Source organism: Podarcis erhardii, assembly GCF_964252035.2.
Source record: "Podarcis erhardii genome assembly, chromosome: 6".
In the NCBI taxonomy this organism is placed as follows: Eukaryota; Metazoa; Chordata; class Lepidosauria; order Squamata; family Lacertidae; genus Podarcis; species Podarcis erhardii.
The window spans coordinates 65051037-65064677 of NC_138510.1; the positions used below are offsets into that span (position 1 = coordinate 65051037).

At 41.0% G+C, this 13641-nt stretch overlaps 1 protein-coding gene across 2 annotated transcripts in view; it reads right to left on the minus strand.

The window, feature by feature from the left end:
* NEGR1 (neuronal growth regulator 1) overlaps window positions 1-13641 on the minus strand; it is a 573510-nt gene that overhangs the window by 96236 nt on the left and 463633 nt on the right. For both annotated transcript variants that reach the window (XM_081866559.1, XM_081866558.1), the window contains exon 6: window positions 1593-1713. In XM_081866559.1, the coding sequence (XP_081722685.1) occupies window positions 1593-1713 (121 nt within the window). The remainder of the gene's footprint in view (window positions 1-1592; window positions 1714-13641) is intronic.

Genomic DNA, 13641 nt, shown 5'->3' on the forward strand with positions numbered 1-13641 from the left:
CTGATGCTACTTGATTAGGATCCTTTTATTACTTTTTATTTCACAAAAGTTTTATATGCTACTTATTCAAAAAATTTCTAAGCTGTTTACATAAAATAGTATAATATTAAAATAGCAATAAAAGCAGCTTTTAAAACAGTAGAATTTATTATTATTATTATTATTATTATTATTATTATTATTATTATTACCTCTGCCCATCTGGCTGGGCTTCTCCAGCCACTGGGGGGGGGGGAGCAGCTCCAATACAAAAACATAATAAAACGTCAGACATTAAAAGCTTCCCGATACAAGGCTGCCTTGTTTGAAAATGCTACTGATTAAGGGCTACGGTAATTGCTTCTAAGGGCTAATTAACATAGAAGCCCTAGAAATATCCAATATCATTGGAATTATCACAGGGAATTTAAGGCTGATTTACTCCATATCATAGAATTGATCTACACCGTATTGAGACTATGGTTTACTTAAGCTTTCTCCCTTACATGTTACTTTTTTTTTTTTTTTAAACGTTCAGTGAGCTTTCTAAAGACATGGAATTCAGATATGAACCTTCTTCAGCCAGCTGCAGTCTGGTGGTATAATACAAATTTAAGTTTGCTGAGTCTGTTTTAATGCATACCTTTTGGTCACCTCAAGGTCACGATGTACTCACAGGGAATTTTGAAACCTGCCTTCTGCATCCCCACTGTACCCAGAGGAACATATCCCAATATAAAATTACCTAATTATACTTGATCAACCTCTAAGTTAAACATGTATGTTTTCTATATGGAACACATGAGGAAGAAAATGCACAGAAAGTCAAACTCCCCTTTCTAAAATTTCATCCTTTATTTTTGGAATTTCAGTTTATCTCCTTACCACCCCCATCCCCAGCACACACACGCACACACCAGCCACTTTGCAGAGAGGAAAAACATAAGCAGGCAGCATTTATGTTCTGTGCATGTGCGTGTGTTATTTACACAGAGGAATTACGGCACCACAAGATTTAACTCATCCTTCAGAGACAATGGGAAAGACCAAGCTGGAGAACAGCACGAATCAGCTTCAGCCCTGAAAAATATCTATATTTAGGCTCATATTTGAATACATTAATAATATTATAATATATTAGACCATTATAACAGTTGTAGTCTTTATTAGGCTATTTGAAATGTACATTTTGTTTGTTTCATGGGTTTTAATGGAAATAATATTTTAGATTCAAGCTTTTTTGTTGTCTCGTTCATGATGCCTAATTTGCAAGAAGAATATAGTTGTGCTTAACCAGATGCTGTGCTGATCATAAATATTCTATTTATGTAGAATGTCCAAGTATGCAAGTTACTTTACAATCTTTCTCTTGCTAATCCTAACAGAGTCTAAGATAACCAGCCTCTGTGGGTTCCTTTACCTGCATTACAGCAGCGCTCCACTGTATACCAGATACCTATGATATTTGTGGTGGCATAATTGGATGATATCAGCAATGCAGGCAAGTGACTGACTGCTTCCTGTGAGGAGCCAAATTCGGATTCATTGCCCACGTAATATACAGATCCTAGAGCACATGTAAGAATGAAAGCAGGTTTGGCAGTCAAACTTACTTCCTTTCACCTCTGAACCATTCAAAAGCTGGGGAAGGAACACCCGCACTTTCGCATCTTATGAATCCACTCCCTCCAAGCGTCACTCCACTCGATTTTATTTCCTGAATTGTTGGGGCAACTACAAGGAAACATAAATATTTGTTATTGAAAGTTGCACTCGTCACAAAGCCATGTAAAACATGTTGATCCGTGTTACATTTCATTTCCTTGTTGCTCAAGCGGGCGGTATCATCCCAAAATAATTTAAATTGAAATAGTACTAAATAATCGAAAACACTTCACATAGTCATGTTCTGTTCACTGCCACTTCACCCTTCCGCCTCACCATCCCAGAATGATGTCAGGTGAACAGCGCAAGCCCACCCTGCTGTCAAAACGCTGCTTAGATAAAGCCATAGCATTGGTCAATCCAGCTCATCACAGTCTATTCTACCACTAAGCTATGGTCCTTCCACATAAGTGACTTAAACAAATTGCCATATTTATGTGTATCTAATGTGCCATCAAATCTAATGCACTCCTCAATTTTCAAAACCTTGAAACCAAAAAAGTATTTGGTGGCACTATCAAATCTAATGACGTAATTTGCCCCCAAAAGGTGCAGTCGAGTGAATACAGCAGTGATGGCCAAATTTGGCCCTCCAGCTGTTTTGGGACTACAATTCCCATCATCCCTAGCTAACAGGACCAGTGGTCAGGGATGATGGGAATTGTAGTCCCAAAACAGCTGGAGGGCCAAGTTTAGCCACCACTGGAATACAGTAAGCTCCACTATGTTCATTTACTTGCAACAGTTAGAAAAAATGTTCCAAGATTTTTAAAATCCATGTTTAGGGAAATACATTTCCCAATGAATACCAGGAAGCATAAGCAATGACCAGTCTCTCTCCCATAATTTATTTTATAATTTCTGTTTAAAATAAAATGTATGTGTACTATCTAAGCAGGACTCAACTTATAAATACAAATTCATTTTTCCAGGCTACATTCCCGTTGATATAATGTTATTGTAGATGTGTGAACTTATGACTCCTCATCATTCTCTTTCTTCCATAATCACACCCATCCTTCTGCTTGTCATGTAAAGAGGCTATAATCTTTTATGATACCAACTATTCCCAAAGAAGAAGAGCTGTATTAAAGAGGGGATTCATCAAGAAGCCTGGTCAGTGTCTCTATGGTTTTTATATGTCTAGTGGAACAACAGCAAGTAAATCATGTTCAGATTCTTTAAAGTATATAAGTAGGAGGATTTTTAATGTGCCCAAGCAATTCTTAGAAACATTGGAGACTGGCATTAAGTGCTTTCCGCAATAGTCCAACATTACTACTGATTATCAGTGGAAAGATACAAGCTACTGTGCCCCATGATACAGTTTGAAGGCACATGAGAGCTCCGCCTTACTGAAGCTAAGCAGGTCTGGGTCTGGCCAGGGCTTGGATGGGTGACTGCCTGGAAAATACATGTACACCATCTTGGGTTCCATGGTGGAAGGCAGGCAAGATATAAATGGAATATTAAAAAACAAACAAACTGCTGAACATGACCAATTATTGCAGTGTGCATGTAACCAATTGATATGCCAATAAGAGATATTTCCCTTTCAGGGAGGCATGTAGAACAACTTTGTTTATTGAATAGCCTGGAGACAACCCAAAATACACTTTGATAACCCAAGTGCCGTGTGCACAATTCAAGACTGCAGGATCTAACTACTTCTCTTTTCCAAAGTATCTAGTGAGCAGGGGTGCCAAATTGAATAAAATATTGGGGGGGAGGCAGGTAAGCCCCGCCCCACATAATTGATCACATGCTACGGCACACACACCCCATTTGAATGGCAACATCCATCAACTTGGGGGGCGACCCCCTCAAATATTTTATGAGGGGGGCGAAGGGACATTGGCCCCTAGGAGTTGGCTCCTATGCTAGTGAGTTTGAACAGCATAGACAGTGGGGTGTAGTGGTTAGAGTGCTGGACTAGGACGAGGGAGACCCAAGTTCCAATCCCTGCTTAGCCACAAAGTTCATTGGCTGACCTTGTGCCACTCATCATCCCTCAACCAAACCTACTTTATAGGGTTGCTGTGAGGATAAAATGGAAAAGAAGGCACCTATGTAAGCCAAGCTTCTCAGAGGAAAGGTAGGAGGATATCAGTGTAATAACTAGATAAAGAAAAAGGTTTCCAAGACGCATTGATGACACAGTATGAATACACCATACACCCTAATGAAAGAATTTTAATTAGAAAGATATTGACGAATTTCATGTAATGACTGATTCATGTGTTTATTTTTGAGGTAGTAAAGGATAACTTTCTCCCCCAACTACCATTTTACCATAGGTGCCATTTCTATTAAAAACAACAACAGCTCACATATGAAAACTAACTGCAGGATACATCTTCATATAACTACCATTTTCTGCGTGCTTTCGAAGTTTTAGCTCCTAAAACAGTACTCTCCAAAAAGGAATCTGCTTGTCCTGAAATCATTCAAAAATCAATAAGCTGCTCCAGACGATTCGAAGCCTATTTTCCTCCATTCTGCAGCCACACATCTCCATGTCCCCTTGAAATTATTTAATAAAGAAAACAATGCCTTTTCATTTCTCAGCCCACAGAATAGGGATGATGTTGATCAGTGCATTTATTTTAATATAAATTCAATAACACATTTTCCTCATTTGAATAAATATATAGCATTTATAGCATGCCTACACCCCATTCACAGCACCTTAAATCCAAGGATATGTGTTTACCATTCTTACAAAAGTGAGCCATAATTAAGACTATGGCGATGATGGTGCAAAAGAGCACACAAGGGCTCTTATTTTTCTAATAATTGGAGGGTATATACTTATTTATTTGCAGAAGTAAGTGGGCAGGCAGGTTCAGAAGATGTGCTGCAACTCACTGCAGTTTCCTGTTTAACATGACTTCTGAAAGTACAGGCACTCCTTTTCACCTCACCATCCTAAAATATCCAACATTATCTTGCAAAATAGTAGAATGCACTTCCAGTAAAGCATGTAGAGCAGTGCTGGAGAAATGATGCTGGACCAGTGGACCATGGTTAAGTTCTCAAGAATCACCTGATGTATAAATGTCCTTACCATAATCAGATTATTTTTGGGGAATGTTTTGGGGAATGGTGAAAGGCTGGGGCATAAATTTCAGACCAGACATTTTCACTGGGAGTTTTTAGTGGTGCTACTTCATAGGCCAGTATTTTCTAGCTTTTTGTAGACCCCCCCCCCCAAAAAAAATGTGAAGCCCAGTTTTGGAAGGGGAAAAATGTTTTCAGGCTTCCTGTAGCATTTTGAAGAGAAAAGTTCATGTGGTTCATAAATAGATCTATTTTCAAAATGTGGTTGAAATGACTAGAATTTTATGATGCAGAACTGTTTGCAGGCTTGCAAGAGCTAATATTGACTATTTACTTTAATGGAGAGTCATCAAAGACTCGCATACCAGTGTATAAATGACTTTAGGAGTGTAGCTAAATTCCTGGCTAGATTATTGGTAATGTTACTAGGCTAGCAATCTGAAACCCCTGTTGCTTCCACTGATGTGTAAGACTTAGAATAATTCTGGAGGAAATTACACCTGAGAATATCTGCTGCTTTGTGGTTATTTTTTGTTTGTTGGTTTCATTAAGACCCTTAAAAAATAGTGCTAGAAAAGTTCCAGTTACAACACAACTCTCTCCTTACTTTAAGAAATAGTTATTTTGTGTGTCTTGTATGAACCACAGATATACGCTACTCCCCTTCTTTTGCTGAAATCTGTATTGCCGAGCCCCCCTCCATGAAACAGAGCTCCTGTTTCTCTGAAAAAAAAGTACAAGAGAAGCAAAAATATCATGGATCTCCCACCACTGCTTTTGTATGCTGGAAAAAGCGTCACTTCTGAGGCAGCTGCCAAAGACCAAACAGGTAGTGCCCCAGGTGCAGGCTGCTTAAATGGCCAGGGGGCGGACGCGAGGGAAGCCTCCCCACTCCGTTTCTTTCCATCCCCCAGCACAGGCCAAGTCCCAGCCTGCATCCCATTAGCCAAAACAGGATGCAGGCCAGAATCCGGCTCCTGATAGATGGCGGGGGCTTATGGACTCTGGTTCCCTTGTCAAGGCCCCAGTGGAGCCTCTGCCGTCCTGCAACGCTGGCACACCAAAAGGGGCGAGTGGATTTGCTGGAAAACTGGGCAACCCATGCTGAAGCAATGAGTCATTCTGAGAGGGGGGTGGGGAACAAGAACATACAAATGATGTAGATTGACTAGGTAGTGGTTAGATCACTTCCAGTTGTTCTGTGTAAATCAGAAGAATAGAAAAATGAAGTTGGGTGCACTGTGCCCAAGACCTTCTGATGGCTGTTAACTAGCATTGTGGAAGAAATAGTGCCTTGTGGCACCTTGCAATGGGTAGTCCTTTGGGTCAACAATTTCAGCAGTGTCCTGTGTAATGCCAAAATTTGACGCCCCCTGCCTCTCATGTTCTAGTCTAAATAATAGGTGTGGCGTGCCCAAGGCTCTGCACCCAACATGACCAAACTGGTTGTGCTCTTCTAAATCTGCATCTGACCCAGCAGCTTGCTTGCCAGGATGTAGGCACATAATTCCACAGTGCTGTTTTCTTAGACCGACCATGCAAGTAGAGCAGAACCACCATAAAACATTGCCTGAAACTCCCAACCCACAAAGAAAGGAGGATAACATGGTCAATGGTGTCAAAAGCTGCAGGGAGATCCAAGAGCAGCAACAGGGTCACACTACCCTTGTCTCTCACATGAAGGAGGGCAACCAAGGGCTATTCTGTGCCTAAAGCAAGCCTGAATCAGACTGGAATAGTTCCGAGCAATCCATTTCCTCTTGACTCCTGAAGTGCCTGTGGATAAATTGCCACAACCCTCTCAAGCACCTTGCACCAAAAGTGGGTATTAGTGGCAGGGCAGTACAGACATACCTTGGAAGTTGAACGGAATCCGTTCCAGAAGTCTGTTCGCCTTCTGAAAAGTTCGGAAACCAAGGCGTGGCTTCCGATTGGTTCCCGATTGCGCAGGCAACAATAGCGGAAGCCGCACTGCACATTTGGCTTCCCCAAAAAGTTTGAAAACTGGAACACTCACTTCCAGTTTTCGATCATTTGGGAGCCGGAACATTCAACTCCCAATGCGTTCGGGAGCTGAGGTACGACAGCAGTTGCCAAGTACCTCAGGGTCTAGGGAGGGCTTTTTAAAATGGGAATGGGCTTTCCACCACCTCCTTCAAGGTGGTGGGGCCAACCCACTCACACAAATATGCATTAACTACCCTCTGAACCCACCTAGTGAGCTGCCCACCCAACTTGCACAAACAAGCCAGGATGTGCAAGGCTCAAGCAGGCAAAGGGAACCTCACCTCTCTACTCCCAATTGCTCCACAAGAAGTGGCTTTTCCTCATTTAAATGGGCCACTGGGTTACCTCACCTTTTTATGCCCCACCCTTTTAACTTGGCTTGACTCAATGCAGGTTACGGATAAAAACCAGAACCACTAAAAACATAGAAAAACCAGTCATTAAAAGGCAATTAAACACTGACAGACTTTAAACTACATACGTATATAAAATCTGTTTAAAACGTATAACTAATCACAACAAAAACAGCATGGCACCAGCCCTTTCATTAAAAGCAGTCAGTTCCCAAAAGCCTGTTGGAAAAAGAAAGTTTTCACTTGCTGGCAGAAGGACAGCAAGGAGGGAGCTGGTGTAGCTTCTCTGGGGAGGGAGTTCCAGGCTCTGGGAGCAGCCACCAAGAAGTCCTTCTCCTGTCTCCCTACCCATCATGCCTGTGGGGGTGGCAGGGCTGTGAGAAAGGACTCCCCCAAAGATCTCAAAACCCAGGCAGGTTCATATGAGGGAATACAGTCTTTCTGATAGTTTGGACCTAAGTCATGTAGGGCTTTGCCAGCACTTTGAATTGTACACATTTATTTGCAACGTGTAGTTTAGACTTCAGAGCCACCGATAGCACACCTAGAAAACCTGTGAAAACTGCTTGGATTCACTCCTAGACCAAAGCCATTATATTATTATTGTTAGAATATATCTGCACTAAGCCAGGAGGAACCAGACCTTTAAATATGCTGGCAAAAAATGATTTAAACTCTACTAAATCCAAGTAGCAATTATAATCCTTCTAATGTTCTTGGCAAATTTCCTGTGAGGCCATTAGAAATATTCTAATTGATATTAATATTCTTCTCTGGAAACAAATACAGTAAGTAATACCACATCATTCCAAACGATTTTTTTACCAGCCAATCAGACTTTGTTAAAGCTAGCTATTTATTATTGTTAATTATTGAAACTGTAGCAGCACTCAATAACGTTTTATGTCAAATAAGATGTTTTTATTTGGATATTATTAATATAGCTTCAGTTCCACAAGAAAGCTATATTGCACTGTCATAATTTTCTTTTTGAAGATAAACAAATCATGATGAAATCAGTCATTAATCAAATATACATTTTAAAATTTGATGTCTTGGCAGTGCAGAAAACAATGACTACAAAGAGATAAAAAAAAACCAAGGAGTCAGGAAGATTTTTTAAAAATAGATGGCTTTAAAAATTTGTTCTATACAATAGGAAAGGAGAAGGAAAATGTGGTAAACCAAAATATATACAGATAGAGCACTAGAGTTTTCCTTTATGATTCTGTTACCCTTCCCAGAAATACACAGGTATTGTACTTGAACCAAATGTAACAGGACACTGGAGTTGCTTGAACAAGATACTTGCAGGATTCCACCCCACTCCCCGCTCTTTCTAAACTGTCTGGTACAGGGCATGAAAATATGATCAGAGCAGGGCTTGGGAGAGGGATCAACCCATTTACCTTCACAGTTTTTCAGGTTGAAACCAGCCTATCTATCAAAGCTGCTGTTTGCCCAGTGTAGGGCAACATGCCATATGGTACCTGCATGTTTGCAGCTTTGGATGACATTTTAGTTGAGCAAATTGTGCAGGAGGAACAACTTTAAAACAACCTTCCCTAGTCATAGAATCATAGAAGTTGGAAGGGACCCAAGGGTCATCTAGTCCAACCCCCTGCAATGCAGGAATCTCAGCTAAAGGATCTAAAGCAGTGGTTCCAAATTAGTGGTCTGGGGAGCCCTGGGAGTCTGCAGAATGCACCCAGGGGTCCCGTGCTTCCCACCCAACTAATTATTATTTTTCATTTTTGCATGGTAATATCACAAATTTTATGGTCTGTTTTAGCACTGTGCAATTTTTCAATATATTGGCCAAAATTGGATTTGAAATCACCCTGCAATAACAATTTTGACCCTGCAATATGCAGCAGTATATTGCTCCTGATCTGAGATGCCTTCCCTCACACTAAGGGAGACCAGGGCAGATGATTGCCCTCACTTCAAGGCACTGCGGCACTACCCTCCCCTGGCACTGAGGCAGAGCAACTTTCCTCAGTCAGCAGTAAAAGCAGCAGCAGCCACAGTGGACATGCATCTTCGCTGGCTGCCCCACTGATGGGGCTTGATGTGCCCCCCATCCCCTCCCACTCAAAACATGCATTGGAGGTAACTCCACCTCCTCTCACCCCCCCCCAACCCATCTGATCTCCGCCACTGCTCCTTACCTCATCCGCATGCCTGATCTCCAATTTCAGACATTGTGATATATCGGACTATCATGATGTTTAGCTGCTGATTTATCACAATGTTGACAGCCAGCCCTAGTTTTGCTTATTAGGGCTACCACACATTTTGATTAAAAAATTGCTTTGCAGAGGTAACTATAATAGAGTTATGTTCAAAAGTAGGGGGTCCATTGCTCAGCTTTTGAAAAACAGGGGGTCCTCAGTAATTAGCTAATTTGGAACCACTGATCTAAAGCATCCATTACAGATGGCCATCCAACCTCTGCTTAAAAACTCCAAGGAAGGAGAGTCCACAACCTCCCAAGGGAGACTGTTCCACTGTCAAACAGCTCTTACTGTCAGAAAGTTTTTCCGTATCTTTAGTCAGAATTTCCATTCTTGTAACTTGAAGTGCTGTGGTCTTTCCCCAACTCGCCACTCCCTTTCCACAGCTACAGGGATTCAATAATCAATCCTCAATATCATTTCTAGCGGCACCCTTAGTAGCAATGAGCCTGCAATGCCTTTTATACAATGGGATGCACATGAATATCCAAAAGGGACACACATATTCCCTTCCCTTCCATTTTTGCTTCAAAGCCTGTTGCAGGTTGGCCTGAAGCCTACTTTTAAGTGTAGGAAGGGACTGAGGGGTTCCCAGGGGGTGGCACTAAAGAGGTTAGGTGCTGAGCAAATGCTAAGGAGTTTCTTCAGACTTCATTGTGGTCCTTTTCCATCAGTTTCCAATAGTGAGATACAATGAAAGTTACTGGGAGTGTTAGCAGCTTCTAGTTATACTTTACATATATTGTGGGAAGATTAGCCATGTGTAACCCAGGCTGTGATTATTCTTGAAGTTCCAAGAGACATACAACAAATCAAGCGCAGAACTGCTGGACACTTTCTTTTGTTCCTAGTTTTACATATGCTTATCTCAGCAGCTAATTGTTCCCCCTAACTGGGTCAGCTTAGGACATTATGCTGCCAGAGGCAAAGGACAAGATAACATCCCTCCCAGAGTGGGTGCTAATGGCTCACTTTAATAAGCATTTTAGTTGCTCTTTTCCATACATTCTTTGGAGCCACAAACTGCTTTGCAAAATGGGGTACATAAAGTATTGCTTACATGGCCACATCATGCATGTATACAATGGCATTCTGAATCCATCACATTTAAGAACAGGAAAAGAGCCCTGCTGGATCAGACCAAATACCCATCTAATCCAGCAGCACCTTGCTCTCCAGTTGCCAATAAGATGCTTATATGAAGATGGCAAGCAGGACCTGAGTACAAGAACACTCTCCCCATGTGCATATTGTGTAGGACACGAGAGGCATTACGTAGTCATTATAGCTAGTATAGCTAGTGGCCACTGATGGCCTAATCTTCCATGAATTTGTCCAACTCCCTTTTAAAAACACCCAAATTGGTGGCAACCTCTTCATCCTAAGGTAGTGAATGCCATAGTTTAAGTATTTATTATGCCTTAGGGTCTGACCTAAATTTCAGAGTTTAGCCTTCTTCTAAGGCTCCTAGACAGCATCTTATAAAGCAGAGACATCACTTGACGACAAAGATCCATATAGTTAAAGCTATGGTTTTCCCAGTAGTGGTGTATGGAAATGAGAGCTGGACCATAAAGAAGGCTGATCACTGAAGAATTGATGCTTTTGAATTATGGTGCTGGAGGAGACTCTTGAGATTCCCCTGGACTGCAAGAAGATCAAACCTATTAATTCTTAAGTAAATCAGCCCTGAGTGCTCACTGGAAGGACAGATCCTGAAGCTGAGGCTCCAGTACTTTGGCTACCTGATGAGAAGAGAAGACTCCCTGAAAAAGACCCTGATGCTGGGAAAGATTGAGGGCACAAGGAGAAGGGGACGACAGAAGATGAGATGGTTGGACACTGTTCTCAAAGCTACAAACATGAGTTTGACCAAACTGTGGGAGGCAGTGGAAGACAGGCATGCCTGGCGTGCTCTGGTCCATGGGGTCATGAAGAGTCGGACATGACTAAATGACTAAACAGCAACATCATCAAGGCTCCTACAGCTAGACTTCACAAACCTCAGGATCCATGTGCTCAGGAGACCAGGAGACCTTGTTTATATTTCATCTTTTCTCCAAACAGCTCAGGGCACACGCCCAGACTGATCCCATTGTATCTTCCCAATTGCCCTCATATGTATGTTAAGCTGAGAAACAGCGAGTTGTCCATGAGAGATTAATAGCGGATAGCAAGTGTGGTGTAGTGGTTAAGAGTGGTAGACTAGTAATCTGGTGAACTGGGTTCGCTTCCCCGCTCCTCCACATGCAGTTGCTGGGTGACCTTGGGCTAGTCACACTTCTCTGAAGTCTCTCAGCCTCACTCACCTCACAGAGTGTTTGTTGTGGGGGAGGAAGGGAAAGGAGAATGTTGGCCGCTTTGAGACTCCTTCGGGTAGTGATAAAGCAGGATATCAAATCCAAACTCTTCTCTTCTTCTTCTTCTATGCAGTCCAATTTCCCGTCGCTATGTTGCGATAGCCTTATACCTGGCAAAATGTCTATATGCACAGCTCCATTATGCTTGCTGAGAACTCCAGGCATACACTGGAGCACTTGTGGATCTTTGCATCCGGGCCTGTAGCCAGTGAGGAACACGGAAGTCTTGTTGCTTAATGAGCAGTCTATAAGAACGTCAATAGCATAAAGAGGGCCAACCCAGAAAACTTCACAAAGAAATGTGAAGATTCAAAAAAACAGTAACTTCTTTCTATTCTATAGCAAGTTTAATCTTTTATCATTTTAATGAGCTTTGAAACCTTTTTATGTTCATGCTTTTGAGGGTTTATTTAGTGGCACATTAGCACAACAAATGAGAGCATTTCTTTCAGCAAATATGTATAATTTCTTTGTCCAGGAATCTCTTTTGGCATCTACTTTGCATGGCCTTCTCTTCTTCCATTCTTCACAACTCACAGCTATGTTAAAAGGCTAAAGAGCCTCACTAGAAGTGAAACTGTCTCTCTCATTCCAACTGTATATTAGATAGAGTAGTGCTAAATTTTGTTCACATCCCAAATGTTTGAGTTCTGTTCTGTTTTAAATATGCAGGTAATGAAAGTGTAGATAAAGCTGTGCAGGAGGTATATTGGCATTCAGATGGATGCAAAAAATATGCAAAAAATCCTTCTTCTATCTGCACCAGGTTTCATCTTTTAACATTTTAATGAGCTTTGGGACTTTTATGCATATTAGTTATGTTGCCCTAATTACTCATTATAATTCTAATGTGCATTTTTATATTTAATTACAATGCTTATAAAGATTTGATATGGACAGTAAATTATTATAACTAGCATGTGCATAATGATTATGAGCTGAATTTATTAACTTTTACGCTAGCATTCAACAGTGCTAACTTTCAATTTCACCTTTGTGATTAACCACATTGTCTGATTAAACAAACATTTTGTGGTATTAATTGTAAAGTCATAAAGCAGTACGGCTTTATTTAGCAAGATTTGGGCCCTGTTTTTTTATTTGTGCTTTTCATTTTCATTTTGTTGAGGTTGTTCTTTTAGCAATTTGCTTGTCAATGTGCTGAAACAAAGATTATTTTTCTTTTAAACGATCTTTCTAACAAATGGAGAAACAAGAATGGGTGAGATCCAATGTAGCATTAGAACAAGATGTTGGAGAGTTGGCATTGTTGAACAAACAGTAGCACACAAGCTAGATTGTAACCGCATATCATCATCATCATCGATGCCCAACGTCCTCCACAAGTGTAGAACACCCCCTAGGTGTGATAGTTACCGGTACATTCCCATTTATAGAATTCATGTTGTACAAGTGGACTGGCATGATTGGATATTGCCCAATGATTCTGGAATGCCTGGAACTTACTCTAGTTGAAAATTATTTGCCTCATTGCACATATATTATTTGTTTCTCTCTGTGTCTGTGTCTTTCTCATATCTGCTTTGTGTCCATTTGCCCATCACTTTGTCCCTCAGTGGCAGCTGGGAGTCTTGTGGAGGGTTTTTCTTGGATTGGTCATTTTCTTTCTTTCTTTCTTTCCTTCCTTCCTTCCTTCCTTCCTTCCTTCCTTCCTTCCTTCAGCTCTTATTGCACGGGATTTCAGCCACAGTGATAAGATCTTTGCTTTAGATATCTGTATAATTTGGGGAGAAATAGCTCTTTCAAGCAGCTCATACACATTTCCTCCAATTAGTCCTCATAATATGATGATGAAACAGAGGCACAATTATTCCTTCTAACAGATTATCAGTGTTTTTAATTATGCATAATTTAGATAATTTCAGATTCTTATAAAATATGAATTTCCCACAGGTACGCCTAATGGATTGTTATAACTGCTTATAAAAATTGCTTATAAAATCAGCGATACACATTAAG